Genomic DNA, 26,435 nt, shown 5'->3' on the forward strand with positions numbered 1-26,435 from the left:
ATAACGATTGAACGTCATATATCGAATCAATCAACTCAATTTGTTAATGGTAACTACTCAATAAATTTTATTAATAAAGATAAAACAAAACTAGTTGTATTATTGCATAGCAATATAATATTTCCCACAGAAAGTAAGCAAAAGTTAGCATGCAACAAATTCCAATATTGCACTAGTGCAATAAATGTTCAAAAATTCATGACGTCATCAACGACAAAATCTTAGTTTAAACCAATTTTTACTTTCAAATATTATATTGTTATACAATAAATAAACTCATCATAGATACTAGGACTAAATTTAGTATATAAGCCAGACGCGTGTTTCGTCTACAAAAGACTCATCAGTGACACTCGAATCCAAAAAAGTTAAAAAGGCCAAATAAAGTACGAAGTTGAAGAGCATTGAGAACCAAAACTCGTAAAAGTTTTGCCAAATACAGCTAAGGTAATATATGCCTGAGGTAGAAAAGCCTTAGCATTTCAAAAAATTCAAAAATTTGTAAACATTTGTAAAAGGGTTATTGCATGTATATTGGGGAATATTGTCCCTCGTAGAACATAAATTGCACTCGCAAGCTCTTGCAATATAAAATTCTACTCGGGACAATATTCTCCAAAATTCATGCAATATCCCTATATTACTGTATTTCTCACTTATGCACTGATGGAGATAAAATCTATGAAAATAATATATGTCAGAATGGGTACGGAGATATTAGTATAGTGAACATACAATGTACACACAATTGAAAAATATACAAAAGTTGAAGCATAGGAATTTGCTGTTTCAAAGACTTTTAACACTGATAAAACATTTTTAACATTAATTCAAGTTTGAAGTAGGTTCATAGCACTAGTTTCAGGAGAGAAAAGTATGTATGTGACAAAAATGTGTATTGTAGTAGCCAGTTGATGACAGTAGTATATGTAGAACATTAAAATGAAGAAACTGAAATGAGTAAACCAACATGAAAATTATTTAAAAAATTATTATCAAATGAGTATTTGAGGAAAGAGACCTAGCACAGTATGCTTTGTTCTTGTGACAGAATTAGGTTAGGGAAATAGTGAAGGCTGTAAACATGTAATAAATAAAGGCAACAGTAGTATACCGTTGTTCAAACTCATAAATCCATGGACAAAAAACAAAATCGGGGTAACAAACTAAAACTGAGGGAAACGCATTAAATATAAGAGGAGAACAACGACACAACACTACAATGTAACACACACAGAAATAAAAATGATTAGACTGCGTGATCCGTTGACTGTGTCAATATACCTCAATGCACCGTATGTTCATTGTTGTCTGCTTGAGTTAATAGTATAGTGAATTAAAACAAGAGTTAGGGTTGGACTGTATTGAATGTGCAAGCTAGTGTCGTTAGCTGTGTCAATGTGCCATCCAGAAATGTGTGCTTTGTCCATGTCACATCTAGCTACACTGACCGTGTTAATGTGCCATACAGCACCGTAGTCTGTATCAATGTATCATATAACGCTGTGAACAATTTACAGAGTTGATAAATCTTATACAATATTTTTAATATGAAGAAATAGCAGATAGTTTATTATATGGATCAACCGTGGCGCAATTGTATACAATTGAGTACTTGCCAATTATAGATCCATGTATGTAAACAAAAAAAAAAAAAAAAAAATAGAATATAAATGTTTAGATAATTCTTGGATAACAATAAACTGTAAATATACATAATGTTGTGATTTTATTTTGCATATTTGTTTTTTATACTATTATCCAAATAAGTAGATGTGATATGATTGCCAATTACACACCTCTCAAACAAGAAGCCAGAATGTAAACAACTGTTTTTTTGTTATCAAGATATGTACACATAAACTGGTTTTGAACCAGAATAATATAAACAATTTGGATAAACCATGGCACAATTGTGTCGATTGAATACTATCGAAACGTTCGTCCTCCATACTTGCCAACAAGAAGATACAGTTGATTGAGATTACTTTATAACTATATTTCTCACAGTATTAGTGGCACACTAGCGCTCCTTTAATACCATCGATACTATCGAGCTTCATGCATAAAACGAATATACAGTAGCTACTAGTATATTGATTGTATTGATCAATCTTTGGACAAATGTATTCATAGAATTGGTACCAAGGTTCATTATATGTTTATAGAGTTGATTGAGTTGAACATATTTATTAACTGTGGCTTAAACGCAACGCTTGAATATCTATTAATATACAGAGTTGACTGAGTTGACATTATTTATCAACCGTGGCATAATCGTATTGATTAAATACGATCTATACTTACGTGATTAGTTTATAATATTAATGAGGAGTTGACTGAGTTGATTATATTGATCAACTGTGGCACAATCTTAACGATTGAATACGATTGATACAAACGTGCAACGTTTAGAATATGAAAATAGAGTTGACTGAGTTGATTATATTGATCAACTGTGGCACAATCGTAACGATTGAATACGAAAGATATGATCGTGCAATTTAAAATATTAAAATAGAGTTGACTGAGTTGATTAAATGGATCAACTGTGGCACAATCGTAACGATTGAATACGATCGATACGATCGTGCAACGTTTAAAATGTAAAAAAAATAGAGTTGACTGAGTTGATTATATTGATCAATTGTGGCACAATCGTAACGATTAAATACTATCAATACGATCGTGCAACGTGTTTAAAATGTAATAAAAAATACAGTTGACTGAGTTGATTATATTGATCAACTGTGGCACAATCGTAACGATTGAATACGATCAATACGATCCTGCAGGGTTTGAAAGAAGAATAGAGTTGACTTAGTTGATTATATCGATCAACTGTGGCACAATAGTAACGATTGAATACGATCGATACGATCGTGCAGAGTTTGAAAAAATAATAGAATTGATATAATAATAGCACAGTTGACTGAGTTGATATATCCTGACATGAATGAAATAAGTTGATTTGGTACAACAATTGATTGAATCGACAAACTGATACGATCGAGTACAGTTGACAAGTTATTCATACTACAAAATATGTCTAATCAATAGATTGTCGAATACTGTACCATACTCATTCAAATGTGACGTCACTTTGTGCGTTTATCGTTTTTGTTAAATCGGCTGTGAATTTTTATGTGCTGGTTTAGGGTGTCTTATGTATCTGTATTTATTCTGTAGTTAGTCACCAATTCGGTATTATCATGTATATCTATTATATAATCATTTTATAAAAATTTACTGTTTGCAAAAGTATGAATTATTCTAAATAATAAGGATGTTCCCAGGCAGCAAACCCTAGCTGTATTGGGCACAACTTTTTGGAACTTTTGGTCCTCAATTCTTTTCAACTTTGTATTTGTTTTCGCTTTCGAACTTTGTTCATCTGAACGTCACTGGTTGGTCTTGTGTGGATAAAACGCGCGTCTGGCGTATTAAGTTTTTAACCTGGTAACTTTTGTTAGCTATTATTCGTGTGTTTCTCTTTCTTATATGTTCTCCCATTTATTTGTATTGTAGTCCTGTCATGTAATGTTGTCATTTTAATGTTATATTTAACATTGCCATAAAAGCGGGAAGTTTGGCATGCCACAAAACCAGGTTCAATCCACCATTTTTCATCTTCAGATGTCTTGTACCAAGTTAAGAAAATGGCAATTATTATATTAAAGTTCGTTTCTGTTTGTATTACATTAATATTGTTTTCTGTTGTGTCGTAGTTCTCCTCTTATATTTGACGTGTTTCCCTCAGTTAAAGTTTGTAACCTGAATTTGTTTTTTCTCAATCGATTTTTGAATTTCGAAAAGCGGTATACTACTGTTGCCTTTATTCAAGATTTTGTCAATCCAAAAATAAAAATAGAAAAAATAAATGAATAAAATTGCCGCCCTACCGACCCTACTTGTTTAAGGACGCAACTGGAACCACACATACATTTTTATTTGGCGTAATCAATGAAAATAATATTTGCCTCAACAATACCGACTCAACTGTTTTACCAAACTTTAACATAACACGTTATCAAAATACTAGAAGTCAATAATTTATAACCGTTAATGACCAGTCTCCTTAAAATATGTTGAAGATATTTTATATCGAAAATGAAATAATTTTAAGTAAATGCTTAATGTTTATACTCAATTCTTGATTTGCTTTTGTTCAACTCACCTGAAACAAAAAAAACAAAAAAAAAAAAAAACACCGTCTAGTGCTATCCATAATCAGTACTTCTTAGTTCGCATACGTTACTACTCATGGCACCAATTATTGATATGTGAAAATAATATTATCATTAGGAAAATAATGAAAACTGTATGACTGCAAATGGGAGATCTATCCACCAAAGTACAAATGACATGGATGTTAAAATCATACGCAACACTACGGCCTTCAACAATTAGAAAACCACATACTGTATAGTCGGCTATAAAATGTTCCGACATGAAAAATTTGAAACAAGTCAGGTAACTGTTGTTTGACTCGTATAAAATCTGTTGATATTGTTACGGGACGGGTGGTTGTGTCTCAAAGATAACTTTTATTCATCAGCACAATTATGGACCTGGTATTGAGTTGCAAACTATAAATTACCGGTAGAGTAGCTGAAAAAGTCAAGCGAATTGTTGCGCAGCAGGTAAATCAGCAAAGGCACTGGTTAAAAGATGGTTGCTCAGAAACTCATTATCATTATTACATGTACAACATTAGACAAGATTAAAATAGGCTTTAAAAAACTATTATAAACAAAACACTCAATTCTCTTACAATAGAGAAATAAGGAGATCTAGTTCAAAGTCAATATCAAATGATGGAGAAAATCATTTATACAAAACTTAAGTATATATCACACGAAAACCTTCCAAAGTGTTTTAGCTTTTGATTTTGTCATTTGATAATGCAATTTTCGTTCTGATTTTCGTCGGTTTTCGGTATTTTTGAGATTTTAATTTTTTACTCTTAAAGAAACCCTCGAAAAAAGAGGATTGATGTGTTGGAAAAACACACTTCCAATTGGATTCTAAACTTACCGTTTCAATCCTTCGCATTACCAGGAATAGTAGTGTAACAGCACAGGAATAGAAAAAACTGTAAAGATCAGTGGGAAATGACTTGACAAGAAGCACTAAATGAAAACAAAAACAAATAAGATAAAGACAAAAAGTAATTACCAACAAGTACTTGCACTAACTGAAAGCTAGTCTAAAATCAAAAACAATTTAAAATTATTATCTTCTCCTAGACAAAAGTATCAATCAGTAATGTTACATCATTAGAGTAAAAACGTCATAATAGTATATAGACAGGATAAAAAAACGAAGATTATACCATGGTTTTAAATTAATAACCTGTACGGATATATGTATTCAAAGGATCAATTCGATTATGTAGATCATGTCTAGGTTCACAGGCTTTATAAATATAATTATCACAAAAGGAAGAGATGGTATTTTATAAACAATTCTACAGATAGAACAAAACTATAAAACCAAATATTTGTTTCATGGAAATAAGGTTTTAAGCAAATATTTTGCAGTAATACAGATGATGCTAATTGGTATATAAGACGGCAATGATACATGATAATTGTGTCTCTTTTGTCGTTACTGTTTTGTTTTTGCTTTTCCCATATGAAACTGGAATTCCAAATCTAGACATGCATTGTTTTTTCGATATCAAATCTATTTCAAATACGTTTGGTGTTAAACTATTCTTTATTTATACTAGAAATTAGATAATTCATGATTATGTTATAATCAAGGTAAAGGCGAAAGAGAAGCGGATGATGCATTTAAAGGGACATTCAAACTAACTATGCAATTGCAAAAAGGCGAAACGACACAACCAAAACACGGCGTGATACTCAATGGAAGGTATGCATTAAACTTTCAATGTCTTATGTTTTGGTAATGTTGGATCTAGGTGAATGTATAAGTAGTATCTTTAATTTATTTTGGTCTAGATTATTTCACAAATTGGGAGGCAAGGATGCAGAGTAACATCTGATATATCATGCCATTTGTATCCAGTGTACATTTCAATATTGCCCTTCCCTCCATCTGGTTCAGCGCTCGCCTCGTCCTCGTTGAAAAAGGTCATCAGAGTTCCGTCATCAAACGTCCAATTAGGTGGAAATATTTTATCTGTCCCCTGGATACATATTCTCTCTATCGTTTCATTTGCTGGAATATAATCAGAAGCAAATCTTAAAAGGTAATTTGATACCGATTTCCTGAATAATCTTCATTACACTCAGAACAAGCTAAATTTCAAACGTTTTGGACGAATATTCAAAATATGCTGTCATTTGGAAATTTAGGTTATTGACGTTCCTACGATTTCTTCTAACATGGATTAAACACTAATTGGCTGTATTATAGAGTTAAATACAAAGGCGTATCCGTATTGTCCGTCATAGTAAAATAAGGAAATGCGGTATGTTTGCCAATGAGACGGTATCGGCCAAATTGTAATTGAAGTGATTGTAAGCAATTATAGGGAACCGTTTTACCTATAACAATGATCTTCAATAAAATATTTGCCGTTTACTCGGCTTTAAAAGCCGCCGATATGAAAAATATGAATCAATTCAGAAGAGAAAACAAACGGTATAGTTTATAACAAAACAATTTACAAAAATCAATTATGGAAACAGTACCCAACGATATTTTGTCATTTTGTCTCCTGTTATTTCTCCGTTATTAATTTTGGTGTTCGTGGAATGTTGTAAGTTAGTTAATGTGTTATTTTGCCATGTTGTAAATCGGCACATTCCATAAAGACGATGTCATGTTGTATGGGGCTCACGGTTGGATTTAGATACGTGGAACCTTGTTTGGTAAACTTGCAATCATGAGGTCTACAATAAAGGGGGAAAATATAACAGAAGGTCTGTCTAACCCATAGATCGAAAATAAGCTGACAATGTCTTGGCTAAAAAGAAAAAGACGAACAGACAAAAAAAAAGTACACAACATAGAAAATTAAAGACTAAGCAAGCATCACGAACAAGATAAAAACTTGCGGATGATCACAGGTGTTCTGGAAGCAGAACGGGCTCCATATGTGGCACCCTTTGTGTTTTCATGTTCATTACAAACCCGGCAAATAGTTTAATTCGGTAGGTCATATTTGAGAAAAGGGGAAAGGATTGTAGTTACGATATAAGGAACATATCCGATATCATCTGTGAAACGGATATTTCATAACGGTCAACCAACTCGTGATGGCGTCCGTAAAATTTACGAAGGGATATCTATTATGTTGTCCTTCCTTGTTAACTATATCAATTTTTTTCCCAAATCATAATTTAGTTTTTTGTGAGTAGATTTTGCTTTCAATGTTTTGTTTTTCATGATATCCGGCCTTATAAATAACTAGGAGATTATATTAATAGTGTTGCATTGTTGGGTAATTCTTCTAACTAATGTGTCGAATCACTATATCTTTGTGCATCTTATGTGTTTGAATTATAAAAAAACATATTAAGTGAATCTAAACCCTTAATTTCAATTTTGATTCGTAGGTTTGGCCCACACACGGGGACTTGGTTCACACCAATCAGCAAGCTATACAATTGGAACTCTTCAGGGAAAATTGCAATAATGATTCAGTTTAAATTATAACTAAGATCCATTTTGTTACATCTGGTGATCAATTTATATGGAAATCGCGAATAGCAGTCAGCAGGGTTTCAGAACATCTGTTGTTCGACCTGTAAGTCAAATGTGTTTTGTTAAATTATACAGTTTCACTTTTTTTGTCTTTTGGATTGTGCTGCATTTTATGGTTGCCGGATGCAGCCATTTCCTCCTTTCGTGTTTTCGCGTTTCCTCCTCTCTATTTTCCAACGCGAAATCGGGAAATCGAGAAATCGAGAAATCAAGAAACTGGGAAGTCGGGAAATCGAGAAATCGAGAAAGCAAAAATGCGAAAAGGAGAAAACATAAATACGCGAAAAGGCCGCACCCGGCCACCATAGTATTTAGACTTCTGAAATTTGTTTTTCATGAACACTTATAAAAATTGCGGTTTATATCCAATACAATCATAGATTTGAACGTTGTTTTCAATTAAAGTACGTCTGAGCCAGTGACAACTCTACATCAAAAATGTCCTGCAAGTTCGACTGTAAAAAAAAAATTCAATACATAAAAACCATTTTTGTTAACACAGAATTGATGTAATTTATACTACTAAAACTGACATGGCAATGTTAATTAAATCATGAGGAAAATCTGAATGTCAGGGAATACCGTATACAAGGAAGTACGACAGAAAACTAATATAAAGCAATTCTACTTCCTCACATTCACACCCTTTATACGATGAACATGTTTTGTATCTTCTTCAATTCATTGTATACGATTAAGAACAAAATATATTAAGAAAATTGTATATCGAGATTATTCTTTGTAAACACTTGTGTCACGGTACTTGTCTATCCCAAATTCATGTATTTGGTTTTGATGTTATATTTGTTATTCTCGTGGGATTTTGTCTGATGCTTGGTCCGTTTCTGTGTTGTGTCGTTGTTCTCCTCTTATGTTTGGTGCGTTTCCCTCAATTTTAGTTTGGTACCCCGATTTCGTTTTTTGTCCATGGATTTATGAGTTTGAACAGCGGTATACTACTGTTGCCTTTATTTGTGAATTGATTATTCTCTGAAAGAAGACAAAGTAATGCCACGTATCACTCACTATACAATCAAATGCATATATGTAAGGATGGTAGCTCAACCTCTAAATTCAACACTGATAGATATATTAGAACAATGGAAATCTCATTGTTTTATGAACATTGTCATTTCCTGAATAAATAATAAAAAAATATACTATTGAATCGCACTTGTTATACTTATTTGCATTAGAACGAATAGCAGTATTTGCATGAGAATATTCAATAAATCATTAACGAACTCTTGTCTCACGAGATGCCAAATATATCTTATCAGCTTATCAATAAACAAAAATGTGCCCTTAGTACACGGATGCCTCACTCGCGCTATCATTTTCTGTGTTTAGTGGACTGTGAAATTAGGGGAAAAATTCTAATTGGCATTTAAATTAGAAAGATCATATCACAGGGAACATGTATACTAAGTTTCAAGTTGATTGGACTTCAACAAAAACTACCTTAACCTGAAGTGGGACGAACGAACGGAAGGACAGACGGAAGGACAGACGGAAGGATAAACGAACGGACCCACAGACCAGAAAACATAATGCCACCTCTACTATCGAAGGTGGGGCATAAAAAAGCCTTCACAACTGAAAGGTAACACGATGATGAGACATGACTCTATAATACCTGGACATCTCATAAAAACCAATAACCTGCTTACTTTCTCATTTTATTGTTAGGGTTCGTTCGGTTCGTGCTTCTCAGTGTTTTTATTAAGTATTTTGTTAGCTCTTCAACTTCGTACGTTATTTGCACTTTTTAACATAATTGATTCGAGTGTCACTGATGCATCTTTTATAGACGAAACGCGTGTCTGGCGCAAATATAAAACTTCAATCCTGGTATCTATGATGAGCTTATTGTAAACTGGTATTTGTCTTCCCGTTTTTTTTTCAATGCGAAAATTTTTTTTTTTTATGTTTCATTCTGCAGTGACCCCAAACTGAACGAAAACTAAGAACCATTCTTACATGACGTCCTTCAAACGCTTTGAGTACACACCCGTGGTAAAATATGAATATATTGTTTTGTTATTGATTTTATGCTAAACTAACTAACATTTTCATTGAGGCTGCTGAACAATCTTTGAAAAAAACACCTAAATATAGGAAAAACAAAAAGAAACACAAAAATTTCTTTGACTCTGATTTGCACTCAATGAGAAAGAATCTTATAAATTATGGAAAAATTTACTCTTCTAACCCGAAAGATCCAATGGTTAAAAATCATTATTACAAATTATATAGGGAATATAACAAATGCAGAAAAAACAAAAAGAAAGTTTTTAAGGCAGATATTTTAGAACAGTTAGAAACTCTTCATGAGGACAATCCAAAATTATACTGGGGATTGATTAATAAGTTACAGGACAAAAATCATGATTCTTCAGTTAACAATATATCACCATCTGATTGGCTTCATCACTTTCAAGATTTAAATAAGATTAATGATAATTTTTTAGATAGGGTTAAACATCTTGAGGAGAGTTTAGAATCTGCAGAGATATCCCCGAAATGTTTTAATGAATTAGATTTTGTAATAACTGATAATGAAATTATCACTGCCATCTCAAAATTAAAGTGGAATAAATCCCCTGGTTTGGACAATATTACAAATAATATGATTAAATGCAGCCAAAGTATTTTAGTTGGTTGCTTCAAAAAAATATTCAACTCTTGTTTGAGTAATGGCATTTATCCTGAAAAATGGGCAGAAGGATATATAGCACCCTTACATAAGGCTAATGATATTCTTGATCCTAATAACTATCGTGGTTTGACCATAACTAGTTCAGTAGGAAAATTGTTTAATTCTATTTTAAATTCCCGACTAGACAAATTTCTAGTCGAACACAAAATAATTGATGGCTGCCAAATTGGCTTCACAAAAAAAGCTAGGACCTCTGACCACATGTTTGTAATCAAGACAATTATTGATAAATATTGTAATAACCCTGGTGGTAGACTATATGCCTGCTTTGTTGACTTCAAAAAGGCCTTTGATACTGTTATTCACACTGGAATCAAATTGAAACTACTAGATATTGGGGTGGGATCTTCTTTTTACAACATCATCAAAAGCATGTATGAAGTAAGTAAATCATGTGTAAAGGTAAATGAAAACTTAACAAATTCCTTTTCAACGCACCTGGGGGTGAAACAAGGAGACAATCTGAGTCCAAACCTCTTCAAGATCTTTATTAATAATTTGACAAACTATTTAAAACACTCTGAAGACCCAGTTTCAATAAATGATCAAGATTTACACTGCCTTATGTATGCTGACGATATTGTTTTATTGTCAACATCTCCGAATGGTTTGCAAAAAAAATTGGACATTTTGCAAAATTACTGCAATGATTGGTGCTTAAGTGTGAATACAAACAAAACAAAGGTTCTTATATTCAACAAGGCAGGTAGATTGATTAACAAATATGATTTTATGCTAAATGGTGTAAAACTAGAGTGTGTTAAAACATATAAATATTTGGGTATACATTTTTGTGCATCTGGCTCCTTTACGGTAGCCCAGGATGAATTGTATAAAAAGGCTCTAAAAGCCTATTTTAAGTTATCTAAAGATTTTTTATCCTTGCATCCTTCAGTCAAAACAAGCATGCATGTTTTTGATCATACCATCAAACCCATCTTGCTATACAGCTGTGAGATATGGGGTGCCTTTAATCCTATGTCGTCTAAATATAGAAATGGAATTTTTTCATTTGACCATATTTATTCTAAATTACCTGCTGAAAAACTTCATACTAAATTCTGTAAATTTATTCTTGGAGCTCCAAAAAAAAGCACCAATTTTGCAGTATTAACTGAGTTGGGAAGACTACCAATATATTTTAACATGATTAAAGCAATGACTAAATACTATTACAGATTAGAAAAGTCAGACACTAACTTTCCATTGTTATATAATGCATTTATAGAATCAAAGAAATTGTATGAGTCAAAGAAACCATCATGGTATATGTCATCTGAAAAACTTCTTTCACTGATTAATAATTATCAAATATCTTCAGACATGGCTAAACCAATTGACAACAGAAAACTAAGAATTGCCATGTTAAAAAATTGGGAAAAGAATCTCAAAACTCACTCAGAAGGAAAACTTTGCACATATGTTACGTTTAAAGCAAATTTTGGTTGTGAAAAATATCTTGATATTGTTAAAAAATTTGAAGATAGACGGAGTCTAACAAGATTTCGCATATCTGCTCACCATTTACTTATAGAGAGAGGTAGATATAGTAATACTCCCCGACACAATAGAGTATGTAAGAGATGTTGTAGTAATGAGGTCGAAGATGAAACACATTTTCTTTTTAACTGTGATAGTTTATCAGATCAAAGGAAAGACATGATAACAATGATAAATAATTGCTGCAAGAATTTTCAATATCTTGACCCTAAACAAAAACTGATATGGTTAATGAATAATGAAGATGAGAATTTATTATCAGAATTATGCATGTTCATTAAGAAATATGAAAAGTTTTAATGGGATTTATTTCCCTCTACTACTTGTAATTTGAACTTTATATTTTCTCCATAGTGAGTTCTAGAGCACCGTCCCTTGATGAATATTGTCCAGTAGCAATGTTAACCCTTGCTATTGTGCATTAGTCATGAGGAGAATCACTATTGGAGTAATCTCATGTATCTGTAGCTAGTTCTGAAGGATCCCCCCTTGATGACCTTTGCATTGTTGTGATGAAGTCCCTCACTACTGTGCACTGGTCATGAGGAGAACTACTGCAGATTGAGATACTATATTCCCGGTTCTATTTTTGCTATTTTTTAGTTTCCGTATTTTAAAATAAACTTAATATCATATCCTTTTAATATTAAATCGGCCTCATTGCACTCAATGTCTCTTACTATAATTATATCCTACATTACTCATATTATCAATTTATTATTTGTGTATTACTTATTGTGTATTTCACTAATGTTTATATAATCATTGTATTATGATGTTTTTGTATCTTGCCTGACAAGGGCCCATGATTGGAAAAATAAAATAATGTCTAATGTCTAATGTTCCGATCGTACTCCCACGTCATATGCTTTTTTATGAATGAGCTTCCCGACGTCATAGAACAATGACGCAAGAATATAAGCATTTTATGGGAAAAATACACGCTTGTGAGAGAAAATATCACAATAAGGAAATGTCAACAATCGATGCTGAAATGTGTTATAAGCCATATGCTTTTATATATTTGAGATATATAAGTAAATTATCATTGAAATTCATCCAAAACTATCTAATTGCGTTTTTGTAAATAGTTTAAGCAGTTTGCTCCATTCTTTTACGCCAATTTAATAGTGTGTTTATTTATGGGAACGGCAAATACTTGTCTCCACCTAGAGTGTTTCGATCCAAAATAATTGCCGTATTTGTACTATTAGAATCGAAATAATTCATGGGGGCTTGAATATATCGTGATTTTACCACGGGTTGGCCCTTTATGCCGATATTTTACCCCTCGCTATCGGTCAGGGTAAAATATGTGTCATAAAGAGCCAACCCGTGGTCAAATCACGATATTGAAGCCCCATGAATTATTTCTTAAATATTTCACCTAGTAACATTCTAAACAAGAACCTCGGTGCGCAGGACTAGAATGTGAGTGGATTCTGCATTTCCTCTACAACGACTTGTGTGAAATGTTCGAAATTATATATATAATTGGGAGCATAACCTGGCAAGCTGGGTCGGATTACAGGTAAATTTTACAGTCTACGGGTTCACAGCTAAGCTTTCATAAAGATGATTTCCCCTTAATACGCATCAGAGACCAAAATGACAGAGAAATTAACAACTATAGTTCACTGTACGACCTTTAACACTAAGCAGTACCAATACTGCATAGTCAGCTATAAAAGGCCATAAAACGACAAATTTAAAACATTCAAACGAGAAAACTAACGGCCTGGTTTATTTACAAAATGATAAACGAAAAACAAATATGTTGCACAGCAACAAATACCTTTCCTTTTTTTAACCAATGATCTAAAATACCCGATAAATTGTACATTCACATTCGAACTGATTTGCACAGTTTGTTCTGATAAACACCGACTACGATAAAGGGAACGATGCAAATCTCAAAATATAAAAACTCACCACATTCTGTATGTCCCTATACCAAGCCAGGAACAGTAAATGTATAATATTTGTTTGCAGTTTTATTTTCCATTTACTATTATTTGTTAAAAGTAAAATAACAATACTGAACTCCGAGGAAAATTCGAAAAGGAAAGTCCCTAATCAAATGGCAAAATCAAATAAAACACATCAAACGTATGGACAACAACTGTCATATTCCTGACTTAGTACATGCATTTTCAAATATAGAAAATGGTGGATTAAACCTGATTTTATAGCGCTAAACCTCTTACTTGTTTGACAGTCGCATCAAATTCTATTATATTTACAACGATGCGTGAACAAAACAGCCATAACAAGTAAAATTGTCAAAATAGGGGTGCAGCAATCACCGTGTCACGAGCTCAATTAGAACAAAAACAAACAAATATTTAACAATGAAGCACAGAAAATTATATATCAAATTTAACAACCACATCCATTGCTCAATGATATATGTATTTTAAATAGTGTTGTCAACGGTTAACCGGTTAACCGGTTAATCGGTCGAATGACCGAATACCGAATACCAAAAACGTTAACCAGTTAACCGGACTTTTTTCAATTTTGACAGATTTGATATAAATTTGTATTGAAATCATTAAATAATTAGGTTTTATTTAAAAATTGTCGTCTTGGTAATTTATTTGACACATCAATTGTCCAGTAAATTCATTGCTATTGTTAATCCTATACACATAAAATTAATTAGAACTTGTCTCTCAGCTCGGGACAGGATCTAAAAGAAACATAATTAGTATACATGTTTTTTTTAACAGTAACTTTAATAATCAGTAAGCGATTAAATTTTACGATTTACTTCATTATTCCGTTTCTGATCTAATGTTGTGTAAACCTTCACCTAAATGTAAAACCTCCCTCGCGCAAGGCTTAGTCTTACTTTAAACGAAATGCTAACTAAAAAATTGTGAAATGCAAACCAATGTGAATGAACTCAATGTATACGTGATAGTACAAGTAACATGCAAACAAAGTAAAGAAACGGTGACCTATAGTTGTGAATTTCTGTGTCATTTTGATCTCTTGTGGAGAATTGTCTCATTGGCAATCATCTTTTTTCTTTATAATTAATCATTTAAATTGAAATACTCCACATCATTTTCGGAGTCAACAAGTGAAAAGGAAAGAATAATCAGTTTCAGACATATTCAATTCTACGAGATGAAGAAGGTTTTTCTATTTTTCAATCTGAAGTTGGTACAAACGCTATGGTTGATACGGTGTAGTTGATTATTAGAAGTCAAACTTCGCCAGGAATCCTCACAGACAAGCCTTATAACAAAGAGGACAAACTTCAATTCTAAAAGCTTAAATTTCTGACTTGGATGAAAGGTTGTCAAATTGACACTCATACCACATGTTATATCTATGTGTAGGGTACTATTGATAAGGCTTTCAAGCACCAACTCAAACTACCGGTTAACCGGTTAATCGGTCGAACTATTATCCGAGTAACCGGTTAGGCAAAAGTGTACGATTTGGCAACACTAATTTTAAATCAACCCATAAAGGATTTAACACGTGTCATTAAAATAGACTTGAATACAAAATTTCAAAATAACAAACATAAGGAAATAGCTCGACTTGGTACAGAAACATAGGGCAGCAATGTAAAAAAAATCCCCTCTTTTTCCATTACAGTGTAGCTATGAACAAGACGACTACTAAGTAAGAAGTATTTTAGAATCTACCTTAACCCGTTTAAAACCCAAGGTCTTAATTTTGTGATTTGGTAACTGTATAAAATGGAATTGAGAAGAATACCGAACTCCAATGTTAAATTTAAAAAGTTCATAAAACCTGACAAAATCAAACTCTCGACTATATCAACCAATAGAACGAATGCATCATCTGTCATATTTTAGACTTGGTACAGACACATTAAAGACATGGTATGTAGAACCTGGTTATATAAGCAGCTATACCTCCTTCTTGTATGACAGTTGTGTATAGTTCCGTTATATTGACATATGTTGGTGAGCAAATCTAAAACTGTGTAATTATACATTACAAGCATACAACCACAACTGATTCAACCAAGCATACATTTAATACCTATATTTCGATATTGCACTAGTTTTTTTTGTTTTTTTTAAACTTTTATTGACGTCTTTATGCTGCACCAATTGGTTGTTGGCTGTGTATTTATGTGCCTTGTGTCTGTGTCTGTGTTTTTGTTATTTGTTTTCTATTTGTGCTTTGTATCTATCTGATGAAATAAGTCCCTTACTTACTTTTATAGAAATGTTCTTTTGTTGTTCTGCTATACAACTGTTCCAGGATATGTGAAGGGTTTGACCCAGAAATCATGTTCAGGTCTTAACTCGGCCAAATTATGTATTTAAGAGCCTGTTATTTATGATAAGGGATTTTCATTTGTTTTTGTACAACCTTATTGGTAATCGTATATTGTTTTATGCATAAACCAGATTGTTTGTTTTCTTATTTGTATTGTTTGAAATTTCTCTATTCTGGGACATTTAACGCTAACTAGGGGTTAGCTCGTTGTTGAAGGTAGTATGGTGATTTACTGTTGTCTAATCTACCTAATTTGTTCTCTGAATAGTAGGCTCATTGACAATCATTTCACATCTTCTTATTATTATACAAATAGATCTGACAAAGAGTTGTGTAGTTGATATCAAAACATGATTTCACTTACAGTTTTGTTAAAAAAAATTGTAAATATATGTAATACCTGTGATGAATTCAATAAATTGTTGTTTGTCGGATGAATCTATCCGTATCAGCTCAGCACTCATGTGACTGCAAAAGGTTTTGATGACAGGAAAGTTAATGGTCATCGGTGAATTTAAATTGAAGCACAAATCTAGCCTCTTATAATACATAAATTCATCTGTAGAAGGACATCTGCCACTTCCTAAAACAAATAAATTGAGACGAAAACCTCAAAGTCTTGTAGAAATATTTACATAATGCTTTGTAAATTGTGTATATTTAAACCAAAGGGTTTAAAGTTACGTGGTGTTAAACATACCAGTACCACAACAAAGTTCATACAGTTTTACTCTTTTTAGACACGAGCAAGGTACCAGCGCAGATTCTCAAAACATGAGTTTAGCAGAATGTGAGAAGCGATACAAAAGATAGATGTGCAGCATCGTACGAGCCCGTCGTCAACTTTATTTGTTAGATATTGACAAAAACTATGCTCAAAATCAAGTTTGTTATCTAGTAATGACAAATAAAGAAAAATAATAGGTCACTGTAAAGCCTTCAACAATGAGAAAAACCTACATGGCAATGGTTCTACATCATAAAATTAACGGCCTTATTTATATCATCACGAAAAATGAAAAAAAAAATAGTTTAGAACAAAGCTCAATACGATATTTCAAGAGTACAGATTGGCTGCAATCTATGGAATTTAACTCACAGGATAATTCAAAACATCTCTGTTGCTTTTCATAGTTCCATATAAAGATAATCAGCTTGTCATGTTAATAGTGGCGGTCTTGGCATAGTACACAATGAATTACTTAGACAATTGGCAAAGACCTGAAATATCGTAATCTCCACCCCATCAACTGGTTTGATTTTGACTGGAGAGAGAACCTTATGTTACTTTAGGTTCTTCATAACAAGTATGTAGTTCGTTCAGTAGTCAAAGTCTTAAACAATATTGTTTATAAGCAAACATCATTTTTAAGAATTTCTCTCTACCAAACTTAACATTCACAGTAAAACTGGGAACCCTCATTTCCTTTTACCGGAAACACAAACGGGGAGATTAAAGAAAATAAAAAATCCTAATTCGACTTTTTTCCGTTAGGTATTTACACAAAAAAAGGAACATGAAATCTATTGTTTTCTTTACACTAAACAACTAACCTTTACAAAATAAAATCACAAAAAAAAACTGAAATCTGAGGAAAACTCATAAATGAAAATCCCTAATGAAATGACAAAATCAAAAGCTCAAACACATCAAACGTATGGACAACAACTGACATATTACTGAATGGGAACAGGCATTTTCGTATGTAAAAAATGGTGGAGTAATACTGGTTAGAAAGCTAGCTCAACCTTTCACTTGTATGACAGTTGCATCAAATTCTACTGCATTGACAACGATGTGTGAACAAAACAAACAGACATTATAGGTAAAAATGTCAAAATAGGGATACAGCAGTCAACATTGTGTTATAATCTTAATCACTATGACGTTACGCACGGTATTGGTGCCACTTTGCGTTACACGACGTCCCTAATAAAACGACGATTTTGACGTTGTTCCAGGGACAGTTTCAAACGTTGACCTTATATTCTACTCCTGTGAAAATGCCGCTTAAAGTAAAGAGATGTTCGAAGTTGCTTCTTTTGGATTTATTTTTTCAAGCCGCGGTGCAAATGCAAAATTCCATTGAATTATTTTTTTTTTAGATACATGAACAATTTTTAATTTTTGCGAAGAATTGTCTGCAACAATAGCACAAAATGACAATTTGATGTCTTGTAAAATGATTTAAATATATAAAAAGAAGATGTGGTATGATTGCCAATGAGACAACTCTCCACAAGAGATCAAAATGACACAGAAATTAACAACTATAGGTCACTGTACGGCCTTCAACAATCAGTTTCTTCTATTTCTTAAAATTAAGCAATGCTCTCTCTGCCAGAAGACGTCTCCTATCTTGCAGTGAAATTGTAAATATTTCGTATCTTGTTTCGTCTCTTTTCTCCAATTACACGTTTATATATGTTTGTTGTAATTTGGTTATTTCGCTCCCTCAATTAATATTCAAATGCTTCTTGATTTGTCTTTGATTATGTGAAAGATGTAGGTAGTATATCGCAAGCTATTTTTCTTTTCATAATCTTATTCTATCAACACTTTAATCCTGGGACTATTAATCTGTATACTAACGTTAATATAAAAGTCCAAGAATTTGGTTTTATTTAATTTTTCTTAAACAGTGACTTATAATTACATTACAATTCATATTATTTATTTTAACGTATAAGTAAGTCCACAACCTTAACATTAATCCCGATTTTATGGAAAATGTTAACTATATCATTATTTAAAAAATCTCTAAAAAAACTTTATAAAATGTGCATCATGTTTGAAAAAGAAATACGTGCTCTTATGCTCCCGTTACTAACTTTCAAAAATTTAAAGTTGGTCGGGGTCTAAATTATTATTTTTAAAAAGAAAACGTTTTCATTGATTAATTTTTTAAAATCAGGATTGTTTTACCAGGCAAATGATTAAGAAAATTAATGTTATGTAGGAATTTACACAGTTTGCACATAAATCAGGCCGTTATTTTTCTCGTTTGAATTGTTTTACATTTGTCATTTCGGGGCTTTTCATAGCTGACTATAAGGTAAGGGTTTTGCTCATTGTTGTTTGCATATACAAATTATTAATTGGTCTTATATGACCGCATCTTCTACTTTATTGTGAAAATGAGAACCGTGATTCTGTATTGTTTTGTTTTTGCCTTCGGAAACATATTTTGCAAGCTATCCTTTCATCTGATATTTTTTCACAAACTCAAGCTTCAAAAAAGGGTCGGCAATCAATACTTTTTTTTTTTTAAATCTTTGAAATTATAGAATTTGGCAAAGAATGGAAAACTTTTACACAGACCAATACCTACATCACAGATTACCAGCAGGTCGAAATCCGATTTTGAATAATACAACTTTTTTTTACTAGATGTGATTTTTTTAAAGTAACTGCTATATGTGCATGTTTACATAGTTCAGTGTTTTCTCAAGCGAACAACTATGGACCGTCAGGAATGCATTTCATGCATTTTTTATACTGTACAATATTTTTGGTTCCGCGCTTCCATTTTCAACATATAACTGAGTATCGGTTTACACAAAATCTTCTTTGACATTCATCTGATTATTTTTGCGTTTTCGAATTCAATCTTTTTGGTTTCGTTTTTACATTGTTTTAAAAGTATAATCAAAGTACTGAAGTACTGAACCTCGGATGACCGCAAGTTCTTGTGGATGGTCACAAGCACTTGTCTTAGAAACTGAGGTTTATGTACAGAGATATATTTTTTTCTGAGACAAGTTCGTGCGTGGATGATGAATAAATGACAAGGAATTCAACTTCACTGCTTTAATATCTATCATATTGTGGCGATACAAATACGTATACTCTGGTTTGTTGGTTTATATTATATTTATAATTGTATATAGCAGTTACATGTATGTATAATTTTCATCCAATTGTATATCATTCTATTCTACGATTCTAATAAAAGTGCAGTACAAGTACATGGTGGACACTCTTCTATAACAATTCGATTTTTCCAATAGATTGGATTTGAGTAAACATTCATATTTTCCAAAAAAAAACTTTCTAGTGATATTCTTCCGGATGCGTTAACACAATTTTTCTGTACGTGTGCAGTTTTTAATGCATATGAATATTTGTAACGACATAATATTTTCGTATCATAAATTTCTGTTCTTATGAGTATTCATTGAAGAAGTGAATTTATAACAAGCGATAAGAAATGTTACTTTGCACTCGATGATATCCGGGTATTTATACGATCGGTTACCAGTCAAAAACGAAAGTCAAATCTCTATGGCAACAATACATCGGAATGCCCTCACGGTCATCGCGATGTAAAAATTAAAATTCAAGCTATGTTTTGTGTCGTTCTGCAAAGATAAAAAAAAGAAAAGATCTACTTTACACCGCAGATTGATTGGTTGATTTTTTTTCTAGAATGAGTTGGGAGTGTCTGTAAATTTATACATTGGAGCTAGCTGCTACATGTTTGTGTGCCATCCATCATATATGTCGGACAACTACTCTCTCACTCTCTCTCTCTTTCGTTCTTTCTCAAATTATGGTAAAAGAAAAGTTTCAATTTCAATATACTAGTTTCATCACATGCCTATGTACCAGGCAATTCTGTTGGAGATTCGAGAAAATAATCTTCATTCTGCCACACTACTTCTAAATGTAATAACCTTATTTTCAAACATATATTGCTAGGTAGATGACTAGGAATTGTTCTACTCACAGTAGATAAAAAATAATCGTTAGCTATACTGAAATGTTTATGACATACAAGTATTTCTCTGATAAACTGTTTTGTTAAATGAGTCGATGCGACAAAAAAATGAGTGCACGTTTTACTGAAATGTTCACGACTAAGGTGTACCTTTTCTCATTACTTTTTTTGTGAGCATTTTCATTCATGTGTATAGCTTCGAATCTTTTAATAGCAACGCTAGGAATTACAGATACTATCTGGCTTAGGAGGATGATTAAGAAGATCTCACTTTTGATCGCATTTTCTTTTTCAATGTATCTTGCTTTTATAAAGTGGGAGTGTGGTCATTAGTAAGTTATCTCTTTGTTATACCTCTGGGGCCTTGTCTTTATGAAATATCCGAGTTAAATATTTCGACATCTTATATGCATGAATTAATGCAGATCTGTATTTTAATGCATTAAAACGAGAAATTTATTCTATATAGATCAGACCATATCATGCAATTATGTTATGCCAAATATGCAAAAAAATTCGTATACTGTTTAACGTTATTATAACGCGAACGTCAAATTACGGTTACGGGGACATTTCATTGGACATCTTAGATCGTTTCTAATTTTCTAACTGCAACTCAAACAAAAGTACATATCATATCATTTTAAAAGAAATTAAATGTATTTTCAATTCATCTCAGTTAACAGGTGTTAAAAAATTGAGATATAGTAGAATTTCGTTTGATAAAAAGCCCCCGAATTATTCTTTGTGTCATTTTGTCCATCGGGACATTTTATTGGACACGGGAAAAATGACGATGTTTTTAAAATAAGACCGCAGTTACTTAATGATGACTTCAGATAGCTTCTTTGGGACATGTATAATTTTTCTGATATTATTAAAATCCATTTTCGTCCGTTATATCTTATGAAAGTGAAGACAGAAAAAAAATTTACGGATTGAGCAGCTAATTGGGACATTTTTTCTCTTTTTTTTTTTAAACTCTTTTGACGATCTTCCTTCTCTTAAAGTTAAAAACGTCTATTACTTCATTTTAAGTTAAATGTATACAAAACAATTGCAAAATTTTTAACCATTCTACTTACTAATGAATCCGCACTGGGATTTTAAAGACTCACATAAAACAAAATTGTAACAGCGGGACACCCTTGAAATGACGTTATAGGCATCGAAATGAGCAAAGTTTTTCATTAAAAAATAGACAAAGCACAAAATCATCTATGTAATGGATTTCTGTGGTTAATTTCCTTTCGAATGATATGCATAACATGGATATTTATTGTATAGGATAAGAGCTTGAATTTCTAACCCATATTTCCAAAGTGACACCAATATCGTGCGCAACGTCTATACAAACAAACAAATATAGGGAATCAATGAAGTGTGCCTGGAGAGGGCCCCCTCTTAGGCAGTCAGTGGGCTCCCACTTTAAAAATTTCTGGATCCGCCACTGCTTAACATAAACTTAACAGTTTTATACTTATAATGACTTGGTAAGAAAATAATATGATAAATGACAACACATTTGCAATGGTTTTATAGACAACAGCCAAATAGGTGATTTAAGAACGTTATAATTAACAAGCTTAGACTATATACTAGTATTATATTGCTCGACCCTCAACACCCAAAACTGCACTTATTTAAAGACCAATACATAGATATTTTTTTAATGTAGGTTATACTGATAATTAGGGCCCATTATTACTTACATCTATGTTTCAGCTTAGGCTCTTTACTATTTGTACATAATACAGATATCTTGTAAGCCGTTTTATGATTCAGAAAAAAATATTTATAGTTGAAAGCAGAACTAGAACATTTCCTTTCTATAAATTGACGAAGACATATTACTTTTTTTTATAAACCTTAATATGTTAGAAAAAGTAAAATAACAATATTACCGAACTCCGACGAAAATTCTAAACGAAAAGTCTCTAATCAAAAGCTCAATCACATCAAACAAATGGACACCAACTATCGTATTCTTGAATTGGTATAGGCATTATCTTATGTAAAAAATTGTGGTCTTAATCTTTTTTTATAGCTAGCTAAACCTTTCACTTGTATATCAGTCGCATAAAAATTCCTTTATATTGACAACAATGTGTGAACAAACCAAACAGTCATAATAGGTAAAAATGTCAAAATTAGGGGTACAGCAGTCATCATTGTGTTCATCCTAATCACTATAAAAACAAAGAAATAGGTCAACAAAGAAAAACAAAAAGGCATACAGACGATTTAGTTTCGATTTCTTATACAACTATAAAAAAAGGCAACAGTATTATACCACTGTTCAAAATTCATAAATCGATAGAGAAAAAACAAATCCGAGTTGCAAACTAAAACTGTCGGAAACGTATCAAATATAAGAGAACTACGACACAACACCAAAATGTAACACACACAGAAATGAACTATAATTTAACAATGGCAAGTTTCCTGACAGGGTACAGGGCATTTTATGAAAACATTGTGGGTTGAACCTGGTTTTGTGGCATGCCAAACCTTCTGCTTTAATGGCAGTGTTCATTATAACACCAAAATGACAACATTACACGACAGGGTTACAATAAATAAACAGATAAATGGGAGAAAATTTAGGACAGAGAAACAAACGAATGATAGCCATTAAAAGGTAACAAGTTAAAAATATATTTTTATACGCCAGACGCGCGCTACGTATACACAAAACTATGCTCAGATGTAAAAGTTTGAAAACCATAACAACTACAAAGTTGATGATCGCCGAGGACCAAAAGTTCCAAAAATTTGTAAGGCCAGGGTTATCCGACTGGGACGTAAACATAATTATTATCAAGAATAATACATAGTTTTGCAAACAGTGAATTTTATAAAATGACTAAAATGTATATAATACATGATTAAACTGAAGTGGTGAATAGCTATAGAATAAACACGTAAATCATTTGCCAACCAAACAAATTAAGCAATTGTTTAAAAAAAAAAATCTTTTTAATATCTGTGTTAAAATTATTTTACCAAATCCAAATACATTTGGTCTTAAAGCTGTAATATTTATAACTTCTGATATAAAAGAACATACACTACAAAAGTATAACAAAAATACCGAGTTCCGAGAAATATTCAAAAAGTTTGTGTCCATAAAAACTGACAAAATTAAACGTTATCAATAACAAGAGAGACACCAGTCAGATTCCTGTAAGAAAATGTTGGTTTAAACCTGGTTTTTACTACGAACTAAACCCCCTAGCTATATAAATAAAGGCAAAAGTAGTATACTGCTGTTCGAAACTTATAATTCGATAGAAAAATAATACAAATCCGGGTTTCAAACTAAAACTGAGGCAAACGCATTAAATATGAATGGAGAACAACGACACAACATTAAAATGTAACACACACAGAAACGAACTAAGCATTAGACAAAATCCGATGAAAATAACAAATATAACATCACAACTAAATACATGAATTTGGGATAGAAAAGTTATACTAGTATAACAGTTGTTTATAGTTTTGGTTATTTTGACATGATAGGTTCACTTGGCAATAATTGGTATTCAGCAGGTAAACATACATCATAAACATACAACACGAATAAATAAATAACTCAAACAAACATACAAATAAATCTTACATAGACTCCAACATATACATATATTCATATACTCACTCTCATCGATGTATTCTAAAACGTAAAAGTAATGTAAAAAGTCAAATCACAAAAATACTGAAATGGTTTTACTGCATTTTCTGCAGCTGTATAAAGATGGAACGTTTTGTATATGATATACTATGATAAATAGAATAAATCTAACAGTCGTAAGAATTGGAAAAATCTGACGATATCACGCTTCATAAAAACCATCGTAATTCAGCGTGACCCTCGCGTTTAAGGTGGCACGGTAGTATTTGCATTCCAGAATTTAGGTTGCTCTTTTGTGTACCCTACTTAGGTAAATGTATCTAAACAGTGTGATTTGACAAAAAATACAGTATCAACTGAACATACTTTCCCAAACTGAGGGATGAATCAGGTGTAGAAAAATATGAAATAATTTTACATACAGATGAAAATGAATTTTTGAGAATTTTTTTAAATTTTGTATTCACTGCACCATAAAATACCTAAAAGTACTAGTGGCCTTAGGTTTTTAAAAATAGCAAAAAAAGTAAACGGTCATGATACATATTTAAATTCATTTCTGAATAGTAAAATGAAAGTACTTCAGTTAACTGTGATTATAGAATTTTTTGCAGTGTTAGAAAGTGGTGAAAATTCTAAAAAGGCTATCATTATCCCTTATTGGCCAGGAAATACTACCGTGCCACCTTAAGCAACTTCTTATTATTTATTGTACTTTGGTGGATGTGACGGTGTTGTCTTTGCAGAATATGATAGCGTAGAGTTTGTTTTAGTTACAGTATGTAACTGAGTACTTGTAGGCCATGTCCAAGTTATCGACAACGAAATTAACACTGATCTCCTGACTGATGAATTGTGTTGTATTTCGAGGATAACCTTGACTAGTATAGGTGATTTTCACAAGTTCATTCAGGGATTACTTCATGCATGGAGTCAAATAAATCATCGACAATGCGAATATTTCCAAAAAAACAAAAGTACCCAAACTCAAAACAATTCAAAAGCATTATTTATTGACGATGTTCTATCGCTTAATAACTCACATTGCAATAAGTGCTTACATTTTATATATTCTAGTGATCTTGAGATTAAACCAAAGGAAAGTAGAAGCTCTGCTTTACATTCATATTTAACAGTCATATTTTCTGCAGGGTTTGTTACTCGTGCTGTGTGGATTCAGTAGAATGTGTCCCCGTGCCTGTAGTGTATGCCCTTATATTTTTACAGTTAGGGGTTTTTTGCTTGTGAGAGAGCTGTCTACTTATTCTATTATCATGATTAATGATCTATTTTTGGTCTTTTGTGGATAGTTGTCTCATTGGCAATCATACCACATCTTCTTTTTTTATAGTGAGTGTCATTTGCCTTTCTATGTATCTTGACATTTAACCATAGTTACAATTTAAACTTAAATATCAACTTTTTGTTTTTTCAACTATTTTATTAAAAGTTGAAATACATTGTTAACGAAATTACTGAATTTTGTCACATAATTTGTAAATGCACAAAGAATTATGTTTCGATGTAGCTTGCGCAAAATCATCCTGTTTGAAAGCAAAATTCAATTAAACATATATAACACTTACCATCATTGGTGTAGTACAATTTCCATCCTGTCCCCATTCTTGATGGTAGTGTGAAAGAGTCACGATGTAAAATACATTGGTGTAACAATGAATTGTAATAAAATGTTAAACATTCTTTTTTGAGAGAACATTTCAGATTACATTCAATTAAAGACGTAGTATAATGGTTTTCAAGTGAACCAGTAACTTCATATCTTCCATCAAAAACATTGTTGTGTTTAGCAAAACGTATCTCCATTGAAAAACTTAACGAAACATAAAATAGAACCACATATACTGAACGAAACATTATTTTTATCTGTTTCTATTTAGATGACTATAAA

General features: G+C 32.1%; 1 protein-coding gene across 1 annotated transcript; it reads right to left on the reverse strand.

The window, feature by feature from the left end:
* Positions 1-5,708: 5,708 nt before the first annotated feature.
* LOC143057534 (uncharacterized) lies at positions 5,709-26,232 on the reverse strand. Its single transcript, XM_076230880.1, has 4 exons — positions 26,113-26,232; positions 24,554-24,568; positions 16,572-16,754; positions 5,709-6,189 (listed from the first exon to the last, which is right to left on the reverse strand). The coding sequence occupies exons 1-4, from the start codon at positions 26,147-26,149 to the stop codon at positions 5,966-5,968; spliced, it is 459 nt and encodes a 152-aa protein (XP_076086995.1). The 5' UTR covers positions 26,150-26,232; the 3' UTR covers positions 5,709-5,965.
* Between the last annotated feature and the right edge of the window lie 203 nt (positions 26,233-26,435).

This window comes from Mytilus galloprovincialis, chromosome 1, assembly GCF_965363235.1.
Source record: "Mytilus galloprovincialis chromosome 1, xbMytGall1.hap1.1, whole genome shotgun sequence".
NCBI lineage: Eukaryota > Metazoa > Mollusca > Bivalvia > Mytilida > Mytilidae > Mytilus > Mytilus galloprovincialis.

What these genes read in the sequence shown, in the direction of transcription:
- LOC143057534 (XM_076230880.1), bottom strand. Translation starts at nt 26,149, where the DNA reads ATGGGGACAGGATGGAAATTGTACTACACCAATGATG. An exon ending in ATTTATTGAATTCATCACAG is followed by an intron (nt 6,190 to 16,571) that starts GTATTACATATA and finishes ATTATATTCCAG; the next exon opens with CAAATGAAACGATAGAGAGA.